This window comes from Dermacentor silvarum, chromosome 7 (genome assembly GCF_013339745.2).
Source record: "Dermacentor silvarum isolate Dsil-2018 chromosome 7, BIME_Dsil_1.4, whole genome shotgun sequence".
Lineage (NCBI taxonomy): Eukaryota > Metazoa > Arthropoda > Arachnida > Ixodida > Ixodidae > Dermacentor > Dermacentor silvarum.
The window spans coordinates 53,203,753-53,230,577 of NC_051160.1; the positions used below are offsets into that span (position 1 = coordinate 53,203,753).

At 46.3% G+C, this 26,825-nt stretch overlaps 1 protein-coding gene across 1 annotated transcript in view; it reads left to right on the forward strand.

Annotated features, from left to right (window-relative positions):
* LOC125947116 (uncharacterized) overlaps positions 1-26,825 on the forward strand; it is a 56,277-nt gene that overhangs the window by 5,843 nt on the left and 23,609 nt on the right. Inside the window, exons 4-14 of the mRNA XM_049671476.1 lie at positions 187-327; positions 3,943-4,053; positions 8,954-9,218; positions 11,519-11,665; positions 14,006-14,171; positions 16,717-16,798; positions 20,121-20,320; positions 22,272-22,373; positions 23,375-23,461; positions 24,988-25,082; positions 25,936-25,996. Coding sequence (XP_049527433.1) covers positions 187-327; positions 3,943-4,053; positions 8,954-9,218; positions 11,519-11,665; positions 14,006-14,171; positions 16,717-16,798; positions 20,121-20,320; positions 22,272-22,373; positions 23,375-23,461; positions 24,988-25,082; positions 25,936-25,996 — 1,457 coding nt within the window. The remainder of the gene's footprint in view (positions 1-186; positions 328-3,942; positions 4,054-8,953; positions 9,219-11,518; positions 11,666-14,005; positions 14,172-16,716; positions 16,799-20,120; positions 20,321-22,271; positions 22,374-23,374; positions 23,462-24,987; positions 25,083-25,935; positions 25,997-26,825) is intronic.

Consider the following 26,825-nt stretch of genomic DNA (forward strand, 5'->3'; position numbering starts at 1 on the left):
TCGACATTCTATACCCTCGCAAGCATATTATACATGGTCTTCCTCCTTGTGACCCAAATAACTAACAGCCACAATCGCCGCTACCATCGCTAACTCAGACAAGCTTCGCTTCATTTAGATTTTAACATTGCCTTGCATCCGCGTTCTCTGTTTTCGTTTAACGTGCCCTCCCAACCACCTTCGCAGTGTTGTCGGCCCTGCTGAACGGGCTAGCGATGTACACGTCGCGGATAATAGACAGCCCGATGCGGGACCTGTTCTACTCGAGCCTGCTCATGTCGTACCAGGAGCCCATGGTCATCTCCGACGTCATCACGCCCTCGCCGTGTGAGTGCAATGGCGGGTCGCATGAAAGAACCGTTCGGATGAATGCGCGCAACACTCTGTACGAACGTTGTAATAATCTCCCTTCGGGGATGTTTAGTTCATATACTTGAAAATTTTAAGGGACAATAAAGGAAAAGACAAGTTGAATAGTATTAATAAATTACCCTTCTACGATACCGAAAGAGCCACTCTTACCGTGAGAGGAGGCGTGGGTCCGTCAAAGACGCAAAAGCGCGAAAGACAAGTGGCGACACCGCCGGGAAGTTCCTACAACCATTCGACATGACTTCATTGGTTTTGACGGCGTTGACTCGGGCCTGATTAATTTTTACTAGTGTACATCGTTGTGATTAAAAGGTAAAGGAACCAAAAAATGAGCGCGGCAGGTATTGAGAACTTTCACCGTGCCACAATGGCTCAAGTACGAGAGAATGTATTCATATGTGACGTCATACAGACGCTACCGATGCTGCCGTTTTCTTGTGAAGTGTGGCCTTCATTCTCACTTCTACTAATCAACCTCCCTGCCAAGGAAATAACGAATATAGATTGTTCAAACAACAGTTTATCAGGTCAAGGGATCTAGAGTTCTCGTTGAATGCCACCTTAAGAACTCAATTTCACACCGGCACAGGGGAGAGAACAGGGGTACAAGTGCTTGTTGTCTTAACTGTGCCGGTGTGTGTCAATGTCTTTGCGCTTTAAATTTCTACATAGAACACCATGTTAGAATAGTTAGAATAGCTGGTGCAGTTGGAACAGTGACAAGGTGGCCGCTGAGCAAATCAGCATCTATTTGCACCCTGGTTCTTAATGCTTGCAGCATGTCAGTGGTGTGTATAAAACCACCGCGATATTTGTCCACTCGGTGGTGGCAGTAGATTACCAGCGTGGCATATGCAGCAACGCAGCCTCTGGGGGATCTTGAGTTTTTCGGCACGCTATTTAATTTCTCTTTTTGTTGCACATAGGTTCCCGCTGCATATATCCACGCTGCATAGTTGAGAACCAAAAGTGTGTGCGACGGTCGCCTAAGTTGTGACCCGTCGAGCGCAACCTGTGACGTGCTGCTGGCCATATCGGTGCATGTAGAGCAGTGTCCTGTGAAAACGCAGACGTCGCGCGGAACCCGGCTGAAGCTTGGAGCAGATTTGAGAGCAAGTCGTATGATGCTCGCATAGAGCCAGTAAAATGTAGATATTCTCTAAGGCTAGAATAGGTACCAAAAAAAGAGACTCCTAGTCGAGGATGGCAGAGAAAATGGAGTGCGGTAGACTGTTCTGATATGCCGTTGTCACATTGCTTGCGGTCTAGCTAAAAGTGGCGGCGGACGCCATGTCAATGCACAGCACAGGACTGTAGAAGCCACGACAGCGCAACCAACCGCAAGTCCTCTGCAGCAATGGCGAACAATTGTGCACTTGCCAGATCACAAAAAAATCCCACGTGCTCTGCACCGGTGTGCTCCCCTTAATGGTGGACCGAACTCTTCAGTTGGCACGATATGTGTAGTACTCGGGGGGGAGGTGTAGCTGGTGTGCAAGTGCGTACAGAGGCCAACATTTGCTCTGCAATGAAACAGGCTGAAACGCTGATTGATTGATTGATTGATTGATTGATTGATTGATTGATTGATTGATTGATTGATTGATTGATTGATTGATTGATTGATTTTAACATCCGAAATGAGCAGAGGAGCCCTGAGGCCTGGCGTAGTTGACCGCTCCGGAATAATTATTGCCACCTGGGCACCTGAGATTGCCAGCGCCGAACCCTTCTAATTTAAAAAGCAGAACTTCGTAATCGCTATGCCACCACGTCGAGGTCACTCTTAAGCTACCTCCTAAGGCCGTATCTGTAAGAGCTCCTAGATGTGCGAGAACACGTGACTCGTAGCTTAAGAAAACACTCTACTGCAAAATTGGACGTAACGATTTACATTTAATTATTTGATTGTCATCAATTACATTCGTTGGCAGCTTTTTATACCAATCGATTACGTTTTTACTCGGTAACGCTGACAGCAATTCAATTACTTTCTTGGGTAACCAATTACAAGTAACCAGTAACTTTATTGACGAGACAAGCTCTAACAGGCAACGCAGCTTTGCGCACTTCAATTTGCTGGCAACTCAAGTAGGACGCCTGCGGTTGTGCCATGCGGAAGACTCGTGGATACACACGTTCAGACAGGCAGACCCGACGCTCAGTCATGATCACCATCATCATCAGCCTATATTTATGTCCACTGCAGGACGAAGGCCTCTCCCTGCGATCTCTAATTACCCCTGTCTTGCGCTAGCTGATTATTATTTTTTTCTTTATTCAATGATTAGCCGGCTTAGCCCGAAGGCGCTACAGCAGGAGGGGTTACAGTGTTTAAAAAAACACATCTTCATTGACACAGCACACTTGCTGACTTGACAGGCGATTCCATTCGCTAATGGAACGAACAAAAAATGAATTAGCGTAAATATTAGTTCTGGTGCGATATTCTAAAATCTTAAGACAATGATCAGTACGTGCAGATACATAATGAGGCCTGTGTAAGTTTTTTTCCTTTCGAATTCCAACTTGTGCCTGCAAATTTCATAACTTCATCAGCCCTATCTAGTTTTCCGCCGTCCTCGACTGCGCTTCCCTTCTCTTGGTATCCATTCTGTAACTCTATGGTGCACCGGTTATCTAGCCTACGCATTACATGACCTGCCCCGCTCCATTTCTTTCTCATAACGTCAACTAGAATATCGGCTATCCCTGTTTGTTCTCTGATCCACACCGCTCTCTTCTTGTCTCTTTACGTTAGGCCTAACATTTTTCGTTCCATCGCTCTTTGCGCGGTCCTTAACTTGTTTTCGAGCTTCTTTGTTAACCTCCAAGTTTCTGCCCCATATGTTAGCACCGGTAGAATGCAATGACTGTACACTTTTCTTTTCAACGACAGTGGTAAGCTCCGAGTCATACCAACGCTCGGTATTCTCATGTTAATGGAAAATCACGTAGACTGTATTATCGACATCACATTCTGCACCTTGCGATGGTTTCGCGTTTCTATGCGGTGCACTAGCACCGCCACATCCGACCGCTCATGTTCAGTGAGTTTATAGTGCGCTTTTTGCAATGACAGTAGATAGTTTCCGAACCTTTGTTTGCAAACTTTCCCGTCCGGTGTTAGTACGTTGGAACACCGCCCTTCCCTCCAACGCGCACATTTAACGAGGTTTCTATGTTGATGCTGATGTCCTCACAAAAAAGATGACGGAAGATGGCTGACAAAAGTGGTGAACCCCAATTATTAGTGAAGGTAAACAACACGTGAAGACTTGCAGATGGCGCAATGGTAGAGCCATGCAGGTTGGTTGTACTAACTGTGTTTGTGCAATTTTGATAACAGTTGCGAGGAAAGTAACGTAAATGTAGCCAATTACTTTTTAATCATTGATCACTTATTTTCATATGACAGTAATTGGTCAACCCTAACCAATTACATTTTGGAAATAAAGAATTGTAATTGTAATCGGTTACTTCTTCTGTAACGTGTACAAGTCCGCTCTCTTTTCATGACGAGAACTTGTTTTTGCGCTCTTTGCATTGTGATGTGGCAACGCTGGGCAGTCAAGGCCCGCATCATGGAGACAGTGCTGGCTGGTGAAGCGCTCGTGTCCACCTCACTCTTCTTCTTCTGGGAGGTGGTCGACAACGCCTGGGACAGCGTCAGCGCAACGCGTGAGTGACACGGGGGGGGGGGGGGGGGGGGGGGGGGGGGAGTCTAGGCCTTGTTCACAGCGAAAGTCTCGACTCAAGCCTATTCTTGCAGCCTGCAAAAGCGCATGCGACAAATGCATGCGCCTACAAAGTGCACAAAAATATCATCGCATATCGCAGCCCGCTGTGAAGGAGAGCACATACAGGACGGATATTCTCTAATATGTAATCTGTTTGTTGTTGCAAGCAACCAGCTGCTGCGCATTTCATTAACCTGTGCGCACCGTAAAGCAGGGGGAAGCCTGGACACTTGCTATATCTTGCTATATACTTTGGAGCCTACAAATGTGCTGTGGAAAACATGTACTTGTTTACTTGTTTTTTTGTGTGTGAACTATCCGAATAAATAACAGCAAGCTTAATTGTGAGCCCTTGCTGACAAGCTTGCTGTGAGCAAGGGCTCACAGTAACCCGATTTCTAGTGAAGCGGTTTCCATCAAGCAGTTTGTATTAAGAATTTAAGTTGCCTGTGATTAAACCACATATTTTAAAATATTGCCCGCATATGACTAGGCCAGACTGGCCTCGTTGAAACATTGCCTACATTAAACTTTTTCCAGCACTTGTTGAAAAATTATTTACATAGACAGTAATTTATCGACATATATATTTTATTTCGCAAGAACTTTTGTCCTAATGTTCCACACAATTTCGCTACATTTGTTCTTGTTGCGTTTGTAGTTATCCCAAGGCAGTGGGCTAAATTCTGCGTTGTTCGTAAGATACTCCGCATCACTTGCATGCTTAATTTACTGCTAAAAACGTAATCAGTCCACAACCTTTCAACCGTATCTACACATTACCCATAACCTGGCCCTAATTTCGGGCAATGTGCCTTGTTTAGCTCGCCGAGGACACCGGGAAAACCTAGTACGAACCTTGTATTAGGCATAAAAATAAGGAAAACAGGTGGGTTCAACAATTATTTACAGCCCTTATATTTAGGCAAGAATCGTTGAAGTTCCGTCACAAAATAAAGCGTGCAAGAGGATCATTGCAATCACCGCTAGGATATTAGCTTCGCCATGTTACTTCAATCATCGCGAGCACTAAAAAATACTTAAGATCACAATGCCGCATACAAAAAAGTACCCATAAATTCGCTTATAGTTCTGCGATAACATGACTCCCTTTAACATCAGATGTAAAGTTCACGTAACGTAACGTTCTCTCGAGACATTGGTAAACCAGAAACATAGCGGATCACGGTCGTATAGCCTACTGAGTCCCAGCATTAGAGCTTTCGTCCAATATATTGGACATCAGAAAGATGGCCGCAGCGGCCAGAGAAACACCACTGACCATGGGAAACATATTTTTTTTTCTTTTTTTTTTCTGGGGCGTCTGCTGCCATGTGGTGAGTATGATTGCTGTGCGCTTGTTTCCTGCCAAAGCAGCAGCTTTCAAGATGGCGGAATTCTGTGCGAGCTTCTTTTACAGCACTCATCGCATGAGCAAGCGAAATTATGGGTACTTTTTGTCGCAGCAATGTGTTCTTAAGTTTTTTTTAGTGTTCGCGATGATTGAAGGAACATGCAGAAGCTAATATCCTGGCGGTGATTGCAATCGTCCTCTTGCACGGTTTATGCATTTTGCGATGTCCAATACATTGGACACTGGGCTTGAACAGCAAAGCCTTGACAGAAAGTAAGCATGCAATTTCTCGTCATTGCAGTGACAACTATTGATGGTTGCTATAGTGCTGAAAAACATCTGTGACACAAAATGCACTCTGGGCTTCAGGATGGTGCCACGTTCAAACATAGGTTTAAGAATTGTTTTGCAAGAGCATTGTTCGACACATACCCATTCAAGTTCGCGCAGAGATTCGCCATTGCGTCCCCACCATCTTCGATAATTTCGATCTCGGTGGCGTTTAACGTACTCCTAGGGCGACCGGTTAAATTCTATGCCGCTTGTAAAACACATTTATAACGCTCCTGAGCGCCTATATAGGTAATTTATAGCAAAGGCCGCAATTAATACAAACACGTAGAAGTTTGCTTACACATAACCGATAACGTGTTCCATTTTTTTTTCTCGCAATACAAACTTGTAACGTAGAATTTCCTCTGGACACAAGGATCGAAACATAGCGTAATATGGCCAAATAACGCCTTCGAGCACTTAAAAGTATTTTTTTTACAAAAGCTGTATATATTACACAGCAATTTCACTTCGCACACAAATTTACCGTAGCGTTCCATTCAAGTTCACTAAATTTAGTTTATGTGGCGTTTGTAGTTACGCCAAGGCGGTGGGGCTAAATTTTGCGCAGCTTGTAAAACACTCATAACGCTCCACAGCGCTTGAATATGTAAATTGTTGCAAAGACAGGAATTAACCCACATACACTGAACCTCGACTGCACATCACCCGTAACGTAATTTACCATGGTAAGGGTAAATATTCGAATTTTAGCCAATATAAACAAGGCTCCTTGTTTAGTTCACAGAGGTCACCAGGGAAACCAACTATGAGCCTCGTATAACGAATGAAAAGAAGAGGGGAAAACAGGGGTTCCCTAACTATTTGCAACGCTTATAATTAGGCCAGGAACGTGGAAGTTTCGCTATACTTTACACTCGGTGTATTCTACAGCCGTTTTATGGCTCTCGGAAAGATTTCGGATAACGGCAGTAAGACTCTGGGACGCTTTAATAAGTAATTTTCTACAAATGTGGTAACTAGTTTAGGCAGATTAAACATATATTGCATGTCACTCATAACATGCTTTTCATCTCAACCAACTATAACCAACATGCCTCACATAGTTCACCGAGGAGACCGGGAGAACGAACTACACGCCTCGTGTAACGCATAAAAATTGTGAAAAGATGAGTATTCAGTAATTATTTCAATGCCCAGAATTATACTACACATTTAAAACTTAAGTAACTTACGTACGTAACCCACACAGGGGCCCCCATTTCCCTCAACATATGAAATCTCTGCCGTCATTGGTCCTCCCAGGGAAGCGGGGAAACTTTATAAGCGTCTCTCAACAGGCCAAAATGTGCATTTAGCAATTTGCATTCAACCTCTAATTGGCGCCCACGTTTCAAAATTTGCAGAAATAATTCTCACATTTCCACAAAGTATAAACTTTGTGTGAGTGGCCAAGTTTTTTATTTTTATTTTTTTGAAAACAGTGAAAACAAGCATATAACTGCTTAGAGAAAGCATTGGGGGGGGGGGGGGGGGGGGATTATGGTAAATAATTTCTGCGGAAGCACGCAAGGTTGAGCAAAGTTTATGAAAAGGAAAATTGTGATCCACCCAAATGTAGCACGCAGATATAAAGGAAATCTATACGGGTTTCTCAGAAGGAAAGCTTGGCAGGTGAGGATGAATTAATGTCTGGCATAACTCGGATCAGTACGATTTCTTTTTCCGCTACGAAGGCGTTTATTTTTTTTTTCTGAGAAACTCTTATAACACATATTCCTTTGTAGCTTCGTGCTGTTTTCGAGCGGGTGACGATTTTTTTTCCTTTCATTGTCTAATTAGGTGAATACTATTCAACACTACTCGTTACTTAATTTGCATTTGTCCCGTATTGCTCGCTTTTTGCGCTGCGATAGCTTTCAAGGGCTAGGCGCTCATGCAGGGGGTTTCAGAAAACGGCATTCGAAATTCCTTAAGTATAGGAAATGTGCGATCGTTAAACGATTTCCTCTGGGCTGCTTTTGCCACAGAGACAAACATAATTATTACTCGAAGTATAACAGTTAAAAAGTTATTTCTAATACTACACTAATTAACATGTTAACACTCATACGATCAATCATAATGCAAGAGTGAAGCACATTGTTTGAGGAGCCCTTAGCCTGTTCCAGACGTGCAAAAATGTAATGCTGACCCACCACAGTTGCTTGACAAAGGTGCTCTGCTGTTGAGCTCGAGGTGTCTCTGGTTCGATCCCGGCCGAATGCACACTCGTCTGCAATGAAATATGAAACGGGAAGCAACTCTAGCCGAACAATTGAATCTCGCTTTCACAAAGCCGTTTTCCCAGAGAATTATTGTTCGTCGGCTCACTAAGAGCTGCGCGACCAACCTATTTCTCGGGGATTTTTTTTTCGTGTCCCCAGAAAGCAACTTTCTTCGAGATGAGCAAAGTTCGGGGTTAAAGGAGGGTGCAAACGCCCAAGATGCGCATCTGGGGCACTTGCGACATTTCGACGATTTGTTGTATGAATGCAAAACCTTCCACTGACCTAGCCAATACCGCATTAGTTCTTTCATTTGTGGTTCCATTGCTTGCAGTATGGAACAATACTTTGTATAAACGTATGTTTAACCCATTTCACATTTACTTCATTGTGCCCGGTACTTCAATAGTCTGTTTCAGGTGATACAAAATTGAGTTAGTATTACGAATATGCAATGAAATAAGTTTGTGAAGACGGTCCGCTACGGGGGCATTAACGCGCTGAGTTAATCTAAATATGAACTTTTACCGCTTGTAAATGTTTCAGCAATGTCAAATTGTTTAAGACATGGACGCAAAAAAAGGGAACAAGACACACGAAGCGCTAATTTTGAACTCACATAGTTTTAGACGACGATATATACGTGACATGGTATGCTCGCTTTCAGTGCGCAAACCTTGCCAGGTAGTCAATTTGTTTGTTTAATGAAGCGAAAGAAGCGTGCTGACACAATCACTATTTAACTGTATAATCACCATGCCTTCAATGATATCCCTGGTGCACTTTTTTTCTTTCCTAACTGCAACCTACGATTGTCAAAAATAAAACAATGACATCATGAACAACCTAACTTCTTCCCCAAATTTAACCACCTCGACTGAAGTGATCTCCTTAGCCTAAACGTCGCGGGTTGCCGTGCGTCACAGGCGTGGCCACGTGGTTCGCGTGGTTCGTGCTGGGCAGCCTGGTGCTGGGCAAGGCGGTCGGTCACGCCATGGCGTACGTGCTCGACCACCTGCACTACGAGGCGACGCTCATGTGCAGCCTTTCGCTGGCGTCCGTGTACATCACCTACTACCTGGCCGACCTGTTCATGTTCCGCGGAGGCATGCTGGGCGTCATCGCCATGGGCCTCACCATGAAGTCGTGCGCCACCTCGGCCGCCATGACCGATGATGAGCCCTTTCTCAGGTGTGTGTATTCGCCTATTTGCGCACTGCGATAAACTTTCTGCGCTTTCTACTGCTGCCGCCATCGAATCGTAAGCGGTCAGCGCTAGATGGATGCCCCACTCAGCAGGTTCTCGGCTGCGACACAAGTTTGACTGTTGCGACTTATAGTGGAGCATTTTGTACAAAGCGCGAGGCAAACTTTCACTTGCGCAGTTGTCCGGGCAGTTGTACACACAGTACCGCGCTCGAGGACTTCGCAGCAGCGAATCGTGCATCCCGCAATGTGCGATACGTGAGGCTTATTTCAGTATTTGAGTGTTAGGGGAATGTACAGGCCGGCAGTAGGCCGCAGATAGGCAGTTACAGCAAATACGACGCTGACGGTACGCTAAAAACTCTATTCGCATGCACCTTCTCATAGCTGTCGGGCGTGAGCAGCAACCGTTTCCGAAGGTGTTGAAATGTACATACTCTAATATTGTGCGCAGTAGTATTTGGCTGTAGAAGAGCAGGCGTTCCCGGGGAGTGCGAGTCAGATGTCCCGAGATATTGTGACATTAACTGAGCAGGAATTTCGAGATGTGATACCGTGGATGACTTCAGGATTAGTCAGTTCCTTGTGACGTAGTAAAGCCTCAGCACTGCGCTTCCCTCCCACTGAAATGCGGAAGGTTCCACTAGGTAACCGAAACTGCTATATTGTACGAGATATTTCCTATAGTCCTCTAAGTAACTTAACCTAATCATCCTGCTTATCAGGACACATCAATGCGGTCTTCTGCCTCTATCGTGATATCAACTGCGTGTACGAAGTATGAATGACGACGTTGCGATGACCAAGAAAAGCATCTATACAACAGAGCGAGAAGAATAAAGGGGAATCGAGGGGCTCGGTACGGTGTTAGTTGCAACCGCATGAAGCAAACACGCAGTGAAGCCAAGGAAAGAAGAGTTGAAATTAACTGTGCGTTTGAGATGTATAGGAATGGAAAGGTAAAGTGAAATGAAAGTCAACGAAAAAAATAACTCATCTCCCGCTAAAGGGAACCATGTGTGGATGCGAAGCAGTGGGGAGATGGTTAGCTTGAGCGGGAGATGGTCTCGCGGCAGCGGCCCGAGCGCTCATCGCGGCGCTGCACAGGAGAGGGAATGAGGCGCGCGCGCTCCGTCATTTTCATACCGCGGAACTACCGTGGCGCGCCCAGCGGGGTATGCAGCTGTCGCACCACCTGTCGTGCGCGCCGCTCCGGATTCCTAGAGGAGAGAAAGGGAGAGCGTAGGAGATAAGAGAGAGGGGGAGGGGACGCGCATGCGTAGTGGGGGTGTGGACGCCGCGGGAGGGACGGACAAAGCCCCCGCCATTATCTGCTTCGCATCTAAAAACAACTCGCTACAGGCAGGAACAGAACCCACATCTTTCGCATGACGCGTACAATGCTCTACCAATTGAGCTTACGCTGCAGCCATTTTCCCGTCTACTTTCTTGTTTTTCGTATTGGTTTACTCGATCTAGCGCTGAGAGTGTTAGCTAGCGCCACCACTCACGCCATCACTCACGGTGGATGCAGAACATTAGGCCAGTAAACCCTGATATTGCTACCTCATGGCATCAAAGCTGCCAAAGTCGAGACCCTCGCTGTGCCATCGGTGAGAATGAGGAGAATCGAGGAATTTGATTCTTTAAATTTCAAATAAACAGTTATTTTCCCCTGTGCTTTCCTGGTTTTCATTGTCTGTTGGCTTCATGTGGTTGTAACTGTACTTGAAAGAAGCTTGACTCAGGGGAAAGTTAATTGGAAATCTCTAGAAAAGTCCTTTGTTCTGCAAGGCCTGAGCGTGCTGCACGCTTCTTTTGGCAGCGTACTTAAGTTTCTTCACCCGCCGTGGTGGCGTAGTAGCTTGATTCATTGAATCCCGGTCACATTTTGATGGAGGCGAAATGCACAAACGCTCGTGTATCGTGCATTAGGTGCGCGTTAATAGCCCCACATAGTTCAAAATAATCCGGAGTCCCCCGCAACGGTGTGCCTCCTGATCGGATCGTGGTTTTGGAACGTAAAACCCCACAACTACATTTTTAGTGCATTAGGTGCGCGTTAATAGCCCCACATAGTTCAAAATAATCCGGAGTCCCCCGCAACGGTGTGCCTCCTGATCGGATCGTGGTTTTGGAACGTAAAACCCCACAACTACATTTTTAAATGGCTTTTTTATTACCAGCCAAATGGAGTCACTCTAAAAATTTCGCTTTACGTGGCTTCAAACGCTAAGGTGGTGACCGTGGAACCGTTGTGACCGTTGTGCCATCTACGAGCGCAGGTTCTGGAGCACGTACCGGTACGTTCTCTGCGTGCTGCTGACATTCCTAGCGTCAATGCGCGTCGGCCGCGACCTGATGCACATCCGAAACTACGGCCGACCCGTCTACATGCCCACCGTCTACTGCATCATCCGCCTCAGCAACAGGTCTGTGGAAATGCTCAAAGCGCCGCTTTGCTCGAAGCAGCTTTAACGCAGTCGCTGACACCGTAAGTGCCGTTCTTGCTTTTTTAACGAAAAGCATTCCTTGGCATCAGTCTACTGGTTTACTTGGGGTCGCGTTCCGGAACGCTATCGTGTAAACGCCATTTCTGTTTGCCTGTGGTAGCTTTGCTAGCTCTTCATACATTTAATAAAACTAAGGTAAAATGCATTCACCAAATAAAAAAAAGAATATTTCCCAATGCTGCAACGGCACCATCCCGGGCCCGAAGCTCGCGGTTTCCAGCCTGTATTCAAAATGTAATAACTTTTTCTCTGTGCAAACATTGGCGAGTGTGCATCTAGATGTTTCCGTGTAACGACGGCTGCAACAACATGGGTTTCGGAACTTCGAGAAGCAGAAAAATCTCGGGGCAGAAAAATGTAGCAAAATTTATTCAAATAACATTCACTGTTCTCGTAGTTTGTGAGGAAAAAAACTGCATATTCGAGCCGAAGGCGAAGCATTAAAACCGATAGCGAGATTAGGGCTGCGCTGAAGGCATCTCAGAATGCTGGCATGGCGAGGAGTGACGCCCACTTCGATGTTGCATGAGATGAGACTGAAGGAATACCACCGTCACTTATCAGCGCCTTTAGAAAGATTTAACTTGACGTTTACTGTACATTTCACTCGGACCAGTGCATACAGCACGGTGTGGTACGCACATGGCTGCTCAGCCAGCAGGCTATGTGCGAGCATAACTCTCGTTCCAGCAACAGAGAAATACAGAATGCTGCCCTGGTTACGGCAAATTTGGATGAATTTGTTTGCATTTGAGAGAGAAAGTTCGGTTCTAGTAACTGTGGGAAGCAGAATTATTTAGAATTTCATGATTTGAAAAAATTGATGAAACTTTGTAGGTTTCCAAATAAATGCAGAAAGAAGTTCACATGTCCGCAACTCCGCATCGAAATTACATGTAGCAGTTCTTTAAACAGCATCTGCTGGGATGAACTACAAAAAAAAAGCTCGTTTACTTATATTTAGGTGAACGTTAAGGAAACCCAGGTGGTCAAAATTAATTCGGACTCCCCCACTACGGCGAGCCTCATGATCATGTCGTGGTCGAGGCACGTAAAACCTCAGAACTTAAACTGCATATTTAAGAGCACCTAAAGCGGCAAATAATATGTTTGAGTTTGCAGCTCACGCAAAACATTTACAATGTTTACGACAGTTTTACAAAAATCCTAGTTACGAATTTAGTGTTATGTTTGAGGGCGTTGTATGTTTGTATGTATGTATCATGTTTGTCCGCTTTAGATCTCTTAATAGATGCAGTTTGCAGAATTGGGATATCGCTATTCATTTCTAAATTGTTATTCCCTTGTTTGTTTGTTTTTTGCAATAGCAAAAATTCTGAAAAAAGTGACGGGCATAACAAAAAAATGTGGTTGATCCCTCTTATATAGGAATCGGTATAGAACACGAAAGTGAAACGTGTCTTCACAGAAGTAGTGTAATGTTTATTGCACATTGATATATAATGTCTATTGGTGTTTTGTGGCTAAAGCGCCCTTAGGCGTTGATGCACCGACGCTGACGCCTGGTGGCACGTCTCCTCCATCACGACTACCAACGTCGATGACCATGAGCAACCGTCGTGCATATGGAAGCTGCACTACGCTGCACACGCTAGCACAACGCGAAAGACGAAGCACGTAACTGACACACTAATACAACGCGCAAGACAAAGCACGTAACTGAATCGTCACCGAGTCAAATCAGCGCGTACAGCGCGTCGTAATTGCAGCCTCCGCGATCAACTTCAGAAACATTTTCAGAGCTAATTGCGGAGGCCACGCTCCGCTGTGCTGAGTACGGTGAACGCCACCTATGTGGCGTTGGTAGTGCTTCTTGATGCCAGCGTCCCTTCGAATGCTGGCATCGAGGCGTCGTAGTGCTGAGACCACCGAAGCGTTCACTGTCGGTGCGCGTTAGTGTCATAATGCAGTACTTCTCTTTTCTGCTCGACAAAAAGTCTGAAAAAAAAGAGACGGGCTAAACAAAAAAAACTTGCTTCTGCAGTCACTAGAGTTGAACGTTTCTTTCAAATGCAAATAAAAATCGCATCAGAGAAGGCAAAAGTGGAAGTCGAGAAAAACGATTTCTCCGTTCCCCTCATATTTCGATAGAAAGCTCAGGTACTAAAGCTTCCTCTCAAGTGCAACAATTGTCCTTCCAATCGCGTCGGCGCTGGCTTGTAAGTTATGACAGTATTTATTGCGTTTCACGTTCGTTTGAACGAGAAAAATCTGTGACTGGCTCTCCACCACGTGCAGGGTGATCACCATCGTGGTGCTGTTTCCGGTGCTCCGGCGCACAGGCTGCCAGCTCAGTGCTCGCCAGGCCATGGTGCTCGCCTGGGTCACCCTCAAAGGCCCCGTCACCATGGTGGCCCTGTCGACCAGGGCCGTCGGCGCGCTCACCTACCTGCCCTTCATCGCGGTTGGTCTCCCGCTTTTCACCCTGTCATTATCAAACATCATTATTATGATGTTTGACAGCTCAAATCTTAGACCAAACACGGCGAAAGAGGCAACCAACGGAGACAAGCGCATGTCTAAGTTCGTGCTGTCAAACATCGTGGATCAGCACGAACTAGACCGGCCGCATACCTTACTAAACTTATAACGTAAACCTCATCCAATCTGTTTCTATATCCACTACCCGTCAGTGGCCCTCCGCTATTGGCCACAAATTTTTTGGGCCACGCCAACTTCGTCCGTCTGTCACGCCACGTCCCGAAAACTGTGAAAGCTCCCCATCCCGAAATGACGTGGACACACTGATTATACACGACGAGGCAGGACAAAAGAGAAAACAAACTTATTGCCGATTGTACGCTTTTGTTGCCATTAGCTCTCCTCTATTGGTCGAAATTTTGTAGGCCACGCCCACTCCACCTGTCTGTCACGCGAAGTCAAGGGAAGAGATGCATTATGATGCCTGCTTTTGTATAGCTGGAACTGCCTCGTTCCGAAAGGAATAGAAGATGGTTGCCCGCCGAACGCTTGCCGACTACATGGAGCTGCCACCGAGAATGGAGTTCTTTGCGTGTTGAAAAAATTGTTGATCCCCTTATATAGGAATCGGTATAGAACACGAAGTGAAACGTCCTCACAGAAGTAGTGTAATGTTTATTGCACATTGATATATAATGTCTATTGGTGTTTTGTGGCTAAAGCGCCCTTTTGATGCACCCACGTACGCCTGGTGGCACGCATCACGCCCACTCCGCCTGTCTGTAGCACAACGCGAAAGACGCACGTAACTGACACACTAATACAACGCGCAAGACAAAGCACGTAACTGAATCGTCACCGAGTCAAATCAGCGCGAAATTGCAGCCTCCGCGATCAACTTCGAAACATTTTCAGAGCTAATTGCGGGGCCACGCTCCGCTGTGCTGAGTATGAACGCCACTAAAGATGCATTATGATGCCTGTTTTTTGTATAGCTGGAGACTGCCTTGTTCCGAAAGGAATAGAAGATGGTTGCCCGCCGATCGCTCTGGCACTGACTACATGGAGCTGCCACCGAGAATGGAGTTCCTTGCCCATAGTGAAAAAAAAATCCGTGGCAGTATAACGTCGTCAAGCCCTTTCTGTACGTACGCGACTTCGCTCTGCCAGCTCTTCTTCGCTGAGAACCCGTTTTAGAGGTATTCTTAGCTGCCCGTGGCCCGCCGCCGCGATTTCCGACCAGCCTACACAAACTAAGCAAGGGGAAACGGACCAATCGCAAGACTCCGGCACCACTCTCCTCACCCGGTTATCAGTTTCACTGCAGTAGCTCGGTCCCACTAAAACCCTCTCCACTTCTGCGCGGTTCTCGCATTTGTCAGTCAATTAAATAAGAACAAACTGCCACGGTAGGCAATGCTATTCGCTTTGAAACTGCCACGGTAGGCAATGCTATTCGCTTTGAAAACTAACAAGTCACCTCCTATAAAATAGCAGAGCAGAGCTCGTGCTTGCTACGGTGGATATAAAAACGTAAATTTGACGTCGTGAGATTGGAATAAAATTAGAATGAAACAACTTTACGTTATAGCGCCCAAGTGGTTTTTTTTTTTTAATGGGCATCAAATATTTTCAAAACGGTCACTAACCCAAAAAAATCTCGTTTTACTAAGACAGCCGCATAGGCTATATGCAATATAAAAAAGAATTCAGATCCTGCGAACATGTTGGAATGTATGTGAAAAGGAAACTTTAGTAGTTAAAGCAGTTGATGGTACACAGCTAGTGGCGAAGCGTACAGTTCTTTATTTTCCTCGTATTTAATGTGTGATTTCATGCAGTATTTATGTTCGTGCACCACACAGGTTGTAGCTTTAATGGCATGCAATGTTTATGCTTGTGCACAGACACTGTTCGCAAGCTATTGCGAAACGCAAGCACATCATCGGGCAAATTCACACTGTGCGACGTTGACGCAGCGATGTCGCGAAGACAAAGACGTTATTTGTCGAGGGAGAGATGGTGAGAAGAGGAGAGAGAATTACACTAAGAGAGACAGATATTACTATTACGAGGCTCACTATTGCGAATATACGCCCGTTTCATTCCTGGTCTGTACGAAATCTATCAAAAGAGGCACTGAGCCTAAACAGATTCCTCTCTGCCCCAATGTCTAAGACCCGTTCTCTTAGACTATTGAGATTACAGTCTATGGATCTTTAGCGCAGATTATAGAGCTATAGACCCAACTTTCAACCTGGGCCCATAGTCTTTAAGAATGGGTCTAGACTCATTGTCTAGAACCATTGTCTAGACTGATTTTCTATGGGTCTAAGCCGAAGCGCAGCCATCAATACACAGGCATAAAAAGCGTGCATCTCATTTGTGAACACGTGTGACGAATCCTGTGACGTCATCTAGCGCGTCACCACATCTAATATTCAACCACTCATGGTCATTGTTGCATAAGACGGTAAACGTTCAACGCTTCGCTCAGTCGAATAGGAGAGCTGTGCTTGCTATCGCAGGAGCGCCTGACTCGTGTGCTGTCCGTGGTCGAGAGCTGCCTGATCCCCGCCCTCACGGTCACCCCGCTCATGAGGTTCCTCGGTGAGGCTTATTTGCTGGAGAACGCTCGTCCTTATACAAACATGACCACTTGGTCTCGTGAATTTCTATAATGGCGCGTCGACAGCATCGCGCAGCCCAGTAGTTCTGGTGGAAATTACCTCCTCACGGTAGGATTATGGCTTTTGGCCGGAATATGGCAAGGTTGGCTTATGCTTACGGCGGAATTTTCGCGCCCATGCTACGAGCATAACTTCGCTGTTAAGGGGATGCCAAAAGCAACATTGAATCAGTTTACAATGCTATATTACCCTTCTAACAATCTCGCAATGTTTGCTTTATGCAAAAAGACTATGGTTCGAGACAAAAAGAAATCACCGCCCCTTCCACTTAGTAAAGATGGTCGAACAGCGAAGCTGTGTTAGCCACCCTGCCACGTCAGGCCGGCTGCAACGTGAACGAGCATCCGAACCGTACTTGCATTCGCGGCTGCTTGGCTGCCCCGATCGGCGCTATTTGTGGGGAAGGAATGGGACGCGTCGGCGTCCACGGGCGACGGCGTTCCTAGCGCGTTCCTCATACTTTTCTTCTACGACGTTCCCGGACAAGAGTCCTTGACCAAAGCTCCGTATATAAAACCAACGCTAACGCGAACTTCTCTCACACCCCACTCCTCCGTTGACCTACTTTTTTTCCTACACCGCCATTGGATGGCGCGCCTCACGCTCTCCCCCCTCCAACGCGAGTATTGGACGGCGCGACTTACGTCAAACCCCTCCCCGTTCTCCTTTTCATCTGCACCCTCTCGCAGCATTCTCAAAGGGGGAAAGGGGTCACTTCAACCCTTTTCCCCCTGTTGAGCTCTTTTCCTCTTCTTTCCCGCTAGGTCACCTGGCCCCTTTGTAGCGAAGTTTGACAAAGACGGCACAGGGTCCGCATAAAGAGCTTCGCTGTAAAACTGTAAATGAATGAGGCCGCGCTGTGCCTCTGCAATAAAAAAAAACGTCTGCGACGAATGGAGTGTCTCTAGCCTAGCCCAAACGTACGCTTGCGGACGCGCGCAAGCTTGCGCAGACCATGCGCATGGTTCGTACGCGTCGAAACGTGGCGCGATCCCTGCGATTGGCCCCTCTGTGTTGGCACTGCCTCAAGTCGGCGCACCTGTCTACGCAGCTACGGTGTGGTACGAGCAATTCTCAGTGAGGCAAATCTATCTCATGCGAAAAAGCGCCTTTTCTTTCCGATGACTTTAATGACGATGACTTTAAAAAGTTGTCGCAGTTTCACCTGAAAGGTGAAGCATCAATTGTACGAGCAATTCTCAGTGAGGCAAATCTATCTCATGCGAAAAAGCGCCTTTTCTTTCCGATGACTTTAATGACGATGATTTGAATAAATATTTAAGAATTTGAAGCGCTGTCGCTAACTCAGTACGAAGCGATGTCTGAGCTCGCGCTGGCACGCGTCTCTTGTGGATGCCAACCGCCAATCCTCACGACGCGCGGCAGGCGCTAGGCGCGTAGACGCGAGCTTGCGCGCGTTCGGAAGTTCGGAAGCCTACTTGTGGTCTGGGCTTTACGCGGATATACCACGCTGCACAATCACGAGAGAGACACGGCACGATGTGTTCTCTTATGTCCGCACTAGACGCTTTTACATTCCTCATGTCCGACTGACTGATTTAGCTATAGCACTTCGTTAACCTTCTACGTGATAAACTTGCTCTTCACCTCTGTCAAAAGTGTGCCGTCCGCGTCGCAAGCCGTTTCTATGGTGCCTGGTGAAGTATAGATAGCTTGCACGTGACGCCCAGGACGCAGCTTATCACCGTACTGGTCCTCCAATATGGCGGCGAGAACGACGGCCGTGTATCAAATTCACCACCGCGGGTAAAAAATGCTTAAATATCATAGAGACAGGGTCGAAGCGCTGCTGGAATTTGTACCAGTACCATGGCAGAACTGCCAGAACCACAGCGCGAGACTCCACCAGACGACCTTCTTCAACATGGCGGCTACGATGACGTCAGTGCCGCCATCTATAGCCACCGCGTCGTTCTTAATGACCTTCACAGAACAATATAAATTGGCTTTTTTTAATTGTAATATAACAATAGAGTTATGCACTGCACTTCTGCACCTGGCTACCGCAGGACCCTGGTCTTTATAACGCAAAATATCTCCACACTCTTCTTTGTTTTAAGCCACGCTAATTCCTAACGGCTGCAAAATAAATTTCTTATATACCGGTGTCACATGGGGCAATTTTTATCGTTATCCAGACCAATCTGGGTCGAATTTCTCGATCACGATTGGCTCATTTGCGCAAGCCAAAGAAGGGCGCCAATCGCGATCAACAAATCCGTTCCCGATAAGGCTCGATCAGGGCTGAAAGTGACCCGTGGTGCCGGGGTATAACAGCTGCATAATTCCTCTACTGGCAAAGATAACACACTACCAATCGCCCATCGAGCACAGCAGGGCAAGACGCAACACAAGAATGCTAACTTATCGAAGGCAGCTGAATGGACAAGACGTATGGGGAAAAGCAGATGTCAAGGCTGTCATGCCGCTGAGTCTTTACTGGGGCAGCAACATACGGTCTTCTTCAAAGGAGAAATAAAAATTTGCGGCGACTGGATGAAGATAACGCATTTCTTTTACGGTGACGTCTTGCCAACGCTGGAGGACCTAGTTAACTGTGTGATCATCGCTAAGCTGTTGTATTTACTCGTGAAGACCCACTCTCTCGAGTGAGACTCGCCTCCCCGTATTCGTAGTCAAACTTTTGAAGAATAAAAAGCGTTTCACTATATTTTGAATGCACCGGCGTTCGCTATCAATTGATACCGTCGCTTAAAGTTTTAAAGTTGCTGTAATATCTGATAGCCTAGGTGCACCACTGACGACTATCTTTAGCAGGTTACCGATGATCTATCGTAAGCTCCGCTGACTGATGGCAGCGACATTGAGAGCGGGAGCGATTAAAAATCTAACCATAGTCCCTTAATAGCTAAAAGTATTGAGGGACTAGTGATCTAACGGAGCTTGACCAATTGTTCAGAATCTGGAATAAATGTCCGTGTATTCCGTAGCCAGTGTATTCATTATTCCGTACATCATTCGACGTCGTCCGTGCTTTTAGCGAGTAGTCTTACACCCAACTCGTGTAATGTTTGTTTGCGCTGACGTCATCCTAGCCGCCATGTTGGAGGACCAGCACAGTGAGAAGCTGCGTCCGTGTCGCCACGGCCAAGTTATCTGTAAGCTGCATTCTGCGGGTCTTACACCAGTAAGTCCGGCAGATTACGTAATTAAGTTTACGCTTACGGCGTACTGAACGCGGTACAACTGCGAAACCGCAGGTATGCTTCAGCTGGACGCCCCTGAGTCGGCGCGGGTGCGGCGATCGATGAAGTCCATCTGGAGCGCGGCGGCCAAGTCCCGAGAGCGCCAGCGTTCTCAGCGAAACTTCAGCGGCGCCGACTGGAAGTGGATCGAGGGACACATCTACGTGGCCGACTTGCTCTCGCTCGGATACCGGCTGGAGAAAGCCGAGCCGCATGTAAACATGCGCGCTTGTTCAGCGTGATCTTCCTTAGACATACCATAAGGCGCAATGGCATAAGCGCCCTTGCGTATAAGCTTTCTTAGTTTGTACAAATTGATTTTAGCTTGCAGACTTTCATTATACAGTGCGTGCAAATACGGCCTTACATTTTTCATTGTCGCAGCATACGGGGCGGAAAGAGGTGCGTGTTTGGCAAGGATGTAGGGTCCTGCTGGTCGCTTGCGGCCACAAATGCCATAGGTATCTCGCTCGAAGCGGGGAAGCTTACATTTGAAAACTAGGTTATGCGTTTTAACATTCCGACGCTACACATGTGGTTTATGGGGGACGCCGTAGGGTTCGGGATTAGTTTTGACCACCTGGGGTTCTTTAACGTCCATGCTAAAGTACGATACACCAGTTGTTGTTTTTTTTTCGCACTCTTCGGAATGTGGTCGCCGCTGCTGAGAAGAGACGCGAATTATTCTGTGGTAGAAGAGAAGCAATCCGCCGTAGAATTTTCTACGTGTCCCTTTTCTTTCTCCCACAGTGATTAACTGAATCCAATGTTTCTTAACTTGGGCAATCTGCACGACACAGCATGATTCAACATGACCCAGTCATGTAGTCACTGTGATGTGTGTATATGAGACGGCATTCGGCCGCGCAACGGGGCGCACAAGTATACAAAGCCACCAGAGGGAAAGGGAAGTCAGAAGACGAGGAGGAGAGAACACGGGAGCACACGCTTCCGCTCACTATAGGTATACGTCTGTTGTGGCCATGGTGAAAGAAAAATTATTGAGCTGTCTCTTCAATATCGTCACCCTTGTATACCGCGGGGTTGCGGGAACCTACCCGATGGACTATGTTGTACGAACGTCCTATGTCCAGTCTTCTGATCAGCGCCGCCGCGGTCCTTAGTGCGTCGTCTACGTAGATGGGTGGTTGGGACATGCGCAGTGGCGAGCACATCTGGCACAGCTCCCGATTTTCTCGTCGTCGCTAGCTCGGGAAGTCGCTGTAGCGGGAAGCTATGCAGACGGCCTCGTAAGCGTCGTAACAGAAGGTGTCATGGGGCAACGATAGCACGGACTCCTAGCTGGCAGCGTGCAGCTCGGACCACGGTGGTGGTTCAGAAAATTAACTATTCGTTCAACATACATATGTAAGTGGAACATTCGAAGAAATCATTCACTTACTGAGTATGTGGAACGAAAGTCGTTGAGGGCGTCGGCTCTGCTTCAGGTGGAGCTGCTTGCCTCTGCTACTATATTACCACTCTTAATCATGTTCCACCTAGGTTCAACAGATAGTTGAAAAGAAATGTTTTTATTACCCTGTGGAACCTGTGTGTAACAAGATTAAGAGTGTACGAACGCCACAGACCCAGTTTGTCATTGCACCGCGGAACGTGCCTCTGCTTTTGCGAAGTCATCTGTGCCCGCAACTCATGCTGTGCTCATGCTCTGCTCATGCTCGGAACATTACACCTGAGTTGCGACAAAAAATTTACACTGAGATAGACGATCCAAGTACTGCTGTGGAAAAAGCGATAAGGATGGCCGCGTTCAGCAAAGATTGGGTAAGCAAAGTGAATGCTGGTTATGTACACGTGAGACGCATGTTGAGCACAACAACAACACTGACACATGTCAGTGGCGTTGGGCAATCGGAGATCGGCTTTCGTGAAGAATTTGATATTTTGCAAGCCTCCGTGAGCGATTAGGGTAGTGCACTCGGCGGTCGGAATCGGCTCCTGTGTATACGACTGGACTGGGCCGCTTAACCTACGAGCTTATAATTTTATCAAAGTTCTCTTGATTCTGGATTATAACTGAACACAAAACAACATAGGTTTCGGCAATTAATTGCGTTTCTCTTCTGTTTTCTGAACGCCGCGCCTAGATTGACTACGTCAGCTGTTTGCAACACTCTCAAAACACAATGGGCATTTCGTTCGCAGGAACCGTTAAAACCAGCGAGAAAAAAGGCGCAGCGAAATATGTCCAGCAGGCTCAACCGGATGACCAAGGTCATGTTCAAGGACGAATTCACAGAACGACACGTGAGTGCACGAATGTCAACATGAATGAATATCTACATCGCCAAAAGCCGCCTTGTAGTTTGGTGCTTAACCCTTTAATGACGGCTCGTATAAATACACGAGAAAAGAGTGTTCTTTTTTTTTCTTGATGTTGAAAACGCATCGAGTATAAGTATAATCAACGAAAAGAAACATATATTTTGAGGAGTCTTTTTCAGCAATAGAGAGAAACAGGCACAAAAGTGTAAGTGGCCTTCACCTCAAGCTACCTATGGCTTCGTTTAGAATTTTCGCAGACAGCTGTCGTCATATGTGGACCCTTTAATTTGCTCCTCCTCACGTGTGTGACACTACTTCAGCCGGAGATGTTATCTCACTCTGTGTCCTCTAACCGTGCTTTCAAGAGAGAGTCGCGTGCCAATCTTCTTCATCCTCGTCCGCTGTTCCAGCTCTAAACAAACAAATGAGCCTTGCTGCCTGTCTTTCAGTGTTGGCCGAATGCACCTAGCCAGAAACGTCACACTCAATACCGAAACTCGGCAAGAAACAGATGTCTGGTATGTTGCTTGTATAGGCAACGTTCGTCAATGAAGGGTTAACCGCCTGCACCTTAGTTTGGACAGGCGGTTGTTCCAATCCCCGCACGCTGTGGTGCAATTTTCTTGTTTTCTTGTGCAATCCATCGCTGCGGTGCACAGCACAGGTGCATTTTTTTACGGATATTTGCGCTTTCTGAAGCTGTCTTTGCTGCAATATTAGTCTTTTTCTGGCCCGATTTCTTGCTCCTAATGGAAATGAGTATTGCAAATTTGAAAGGGCTATTCAGTATTCCATATGTCTAGAGCATCGTTTCTAAACTGTTGTGTGCCTTCACTGTGCTATACTGACGACGCTTCGCCAACTGGCGGGTCAGCGAACAAGTGCTTTGCGCTTAGGTTGACTCGAAAACTGTTCTGTACTTGTGCGTGTATATATATGAAGATCACAGTAGGTTGAACTGAATTACCTCGGTGCTTCCACAGGGTTCGTCCTTCTGCATCGTGCCCACCCGAGGCCACCCCGTCAAGGCCTACATGGAGGTCAACAGGAACATCCGCACGCTACAGACGGTCAGTGCTTGAAGCCCCACGAAAAAGTTTTCGCAACACCACTTCATAACCGCGGTGGCAATGTGCGATGGCAATCTTAAAACGCTATCGCTCTGACGTACCATATTTTTCGTCGATATTAGCGCATGAGCCAATTTTCGGGAAAACGATATGCAGAAAACGATCACAGGATCAATGTCAAAGTCTAGAGATAGTTTCCCGGTAGAGCCACTGAGATACACTGCTGGGGACACTATCGGTAGGATGAGCCAAAGATAGCATCGCTTTAAAACGTATTCTGTGTTTGTGCGAAACACTTGTGCGCTCACTGGTCGGTGCTTTGCTCGATGATGGCTATAAAGAGCGATATGCGGCATGGCATCATCCCCCAACGGTGTGAGCCCCACTGGGTTTGTTGTTGCTATGGCTACGCACTACAATGAACGTATACGTCATGTTTCGTGCGCCCAAACGTCACTGGGTGATCGTGACACAAAATAGTTCAGGCAATTAGTACAGGCTTCGAATTACTGCAAATTTTACTAAGAATCCAGGAGCGCAGATTATTGGCGTATTGGATCTCATGCAGCGCCAGAGATATGAATATGAGGGACGCCGTAGCGTGGATCAGATCCGGATCAGTTTCGATTGTTGGGTCTACTTTGAGGTGAACGCAAATCGGAAGTACACGGGAGTTATTGTATTCCACTGCCATCAGAGCTCGCGACCGCAGTGGCTAGGGTTCGACACAAATGCCACTTAGATGTTCAAGAGCAGAATGCCACCGCGGCGGGTAACAGGGCGCAGGCGACTGGTCGGAGCAGATCGAGGTGAAAATTAGCGCGACTAATCATTAAAAAGAAGGTGGACACTAAGAATATCTACTTACAACTTATCTATTCCGAAAGAAAAACGTGCCTAAAGTTCATATTCATACAGTTGATGACGAAAGCTTACGAACCGCGGGTACCCAAATAAAAACGAAATTTTGTGCGTACGTATGCATGTACCGGCTCGACCATCACTCACGCGCGAACTCGCGAGAGCGTACCACCAGTAAAGCCAATTATAGGGAGCCAGTGCGGCCGTGCATCTAACAAACCTGCGCAGACGCAGTGATGCCTGGAGCCGTGGCATTCTTGTCGTCTGCCACAACTTTTGAGCTAGGCTTATACAAACTAAATCGTGCCATCTCGTCACTTTTCTGTAGTAAATCCTAGGACGTTCGCATTTCGATGGAAGCGAAATGCAAGAACGCCCGTGTGCTTGCGTTGTAGTGCACGGTAAAGAACCCCAGGTGGGCAGCATTAATCCGGAGCCCTCCACTGCGGCGTGCCTCATAATAAGAACTGGTTTTGGCATGTAAAACCCCAGAAAGAAGAAGTAGGAAGACTTTGTAGTTAGGCCAAGTTATTCAGTTCAGTACAATGCAATCAGCTGAACGGGTCTCCTATCCTGTAAGCGGACGGCTCATACCTTGTCGGGGCCTTTCAGGCGTCACGTCTGTGTGGCTGATCCTTCCCGTATGCCCACTCTTTGTACCGCAGGTGTCCTTACGGAGGCAGTTCGAGAGCGGCATGATCCACCCGGAGACCTACGCGAAGATTCTCACCACCTTACAGACGAAAGTCAAGGACGAGTCGTACGTATGCCCCACACTTGTGCGTAACTAATTACATGTAATCAATTACTTCTAACCAATTACATTTTGGTAGTGTTGTAGTTTACTCGGTAACCCTCACTGTCATTCAATTGCTTCTCTCAGTAACCAATTACATGTAACCAGTTACTTTGACGAGACAAGCTGTAAAAGCCAATGCAGATTTAAGCACTTGAATTTGACGGGAATACAGAAAACCACCCGAGGGCTGAAATTAACGTCGTCCAAAGGGATGAACACATGTTACCTGGATTACTTCCTTCCCACAATAAGCGTCCCACAGCTGAACACTAACTAAGCTCCTCACTAAACCAAAACATTTTGAAAACTTATATATATATATATATATATATATATATATATATATATATATATATATATATATATATATATATATAGGTAAGCCTAATAATTATATGTACCATAAATAATCGGGACAGGCTCGCCGCCTGCAATGTTTAATTATTTGTCAGAAAGTTGGCATCGTCGTTATCAAAACTTGCTGTGGCGATGTGATCTTAACAAAGGGCCAAGAATCATGTTAATACAAGCTGCACCATGAGAGCTGGCCCTGCCAATTTCACTCCCATAAACGTGAGCTCTAGGCCTCGCATTATTGGAGGCGCCATTTTAGTATCATTTAGGGCAAAGGGTGCCTGCTACGAATAAAAATTTGAAATTGTACACCTTTAGCGTTGTTACCCTAGATTCCATTCTGCCATGAATACGTTTTAGCTGTCCGCAATGTTACGTGAACCGTTTACTATATAGAGTGCGTTTCTGTGCCTTTTGGTCAGCCGTAATTGAGTGTGTGCTCTCGTACCCTTTAACGCAGGTTTCTCGACTTGGCAGCGATGAAGAAGCTATTGTATTTGCCAGACTTGGTGTTCGCCTTCGTAAGTCGCCCGTTCACTTATCCTTGTCCGGCGGTTTGTCGTGCAGCTTTCCAGAGCGTACCTTTTCGTTATATCAGTTCTCATTCCAAATCTGAGAGAACTCGTAAACCAAATATCAGAAGTTCGCAGACTGAGGCGAAAGGTGAACGGAATATTAAAAGCGAAAGTTGCAGCTTTAATGCTTGAAACGGTTGATATACAGTCCACTATTATTTGCTCTATATAGGGTCTTATCATTATTATAAAACTGACTGTACAAGAGAGCATATTTCTACTCCTTGAGCTGTATTACTCGAAAAGGCGGGCCTTATTTGCACAAAAACATCTGAATGCATATTAGCAATTTTTTAAAGTTAGCAATTCAGTTTTTATCTAATTACTTTCCGGCTCACTGCAATTCACGAATTGTAGCCGGACAGTTTGTAACGAGTTTTGAGATATGCGTTGCCAAGGTGCGCGACGAAGTGCGTAGGAGTTCCTGTTATTTTTCTCGCATGGCGTGAAAAAAAAAGTCACTTCGTTAAAGAAAGAAAAGCAAGTGGAACAACAGCGCATTTTGATGCAAATTTGACGGGGCATGTATTTCGAAAGTGGTGCTATTGTCAGAATTCGCTCCAAGTGCATATATATGCCTTGTGAACTAATCCCCTACAATTGGTAAATTGGAATATGTGCCCCAACGTAATTCGTTAAAATAGATTAGTGAAATTTTGTTAATATTTCTATTCATTTTCACTTATCCCGTAGGTAATGCCCACCTCTTCGAGTAATCCATAAAGCTTTGGAATTAGAACTGTGCTGTCTGCCACCACGAATTGTGCTGAACTCT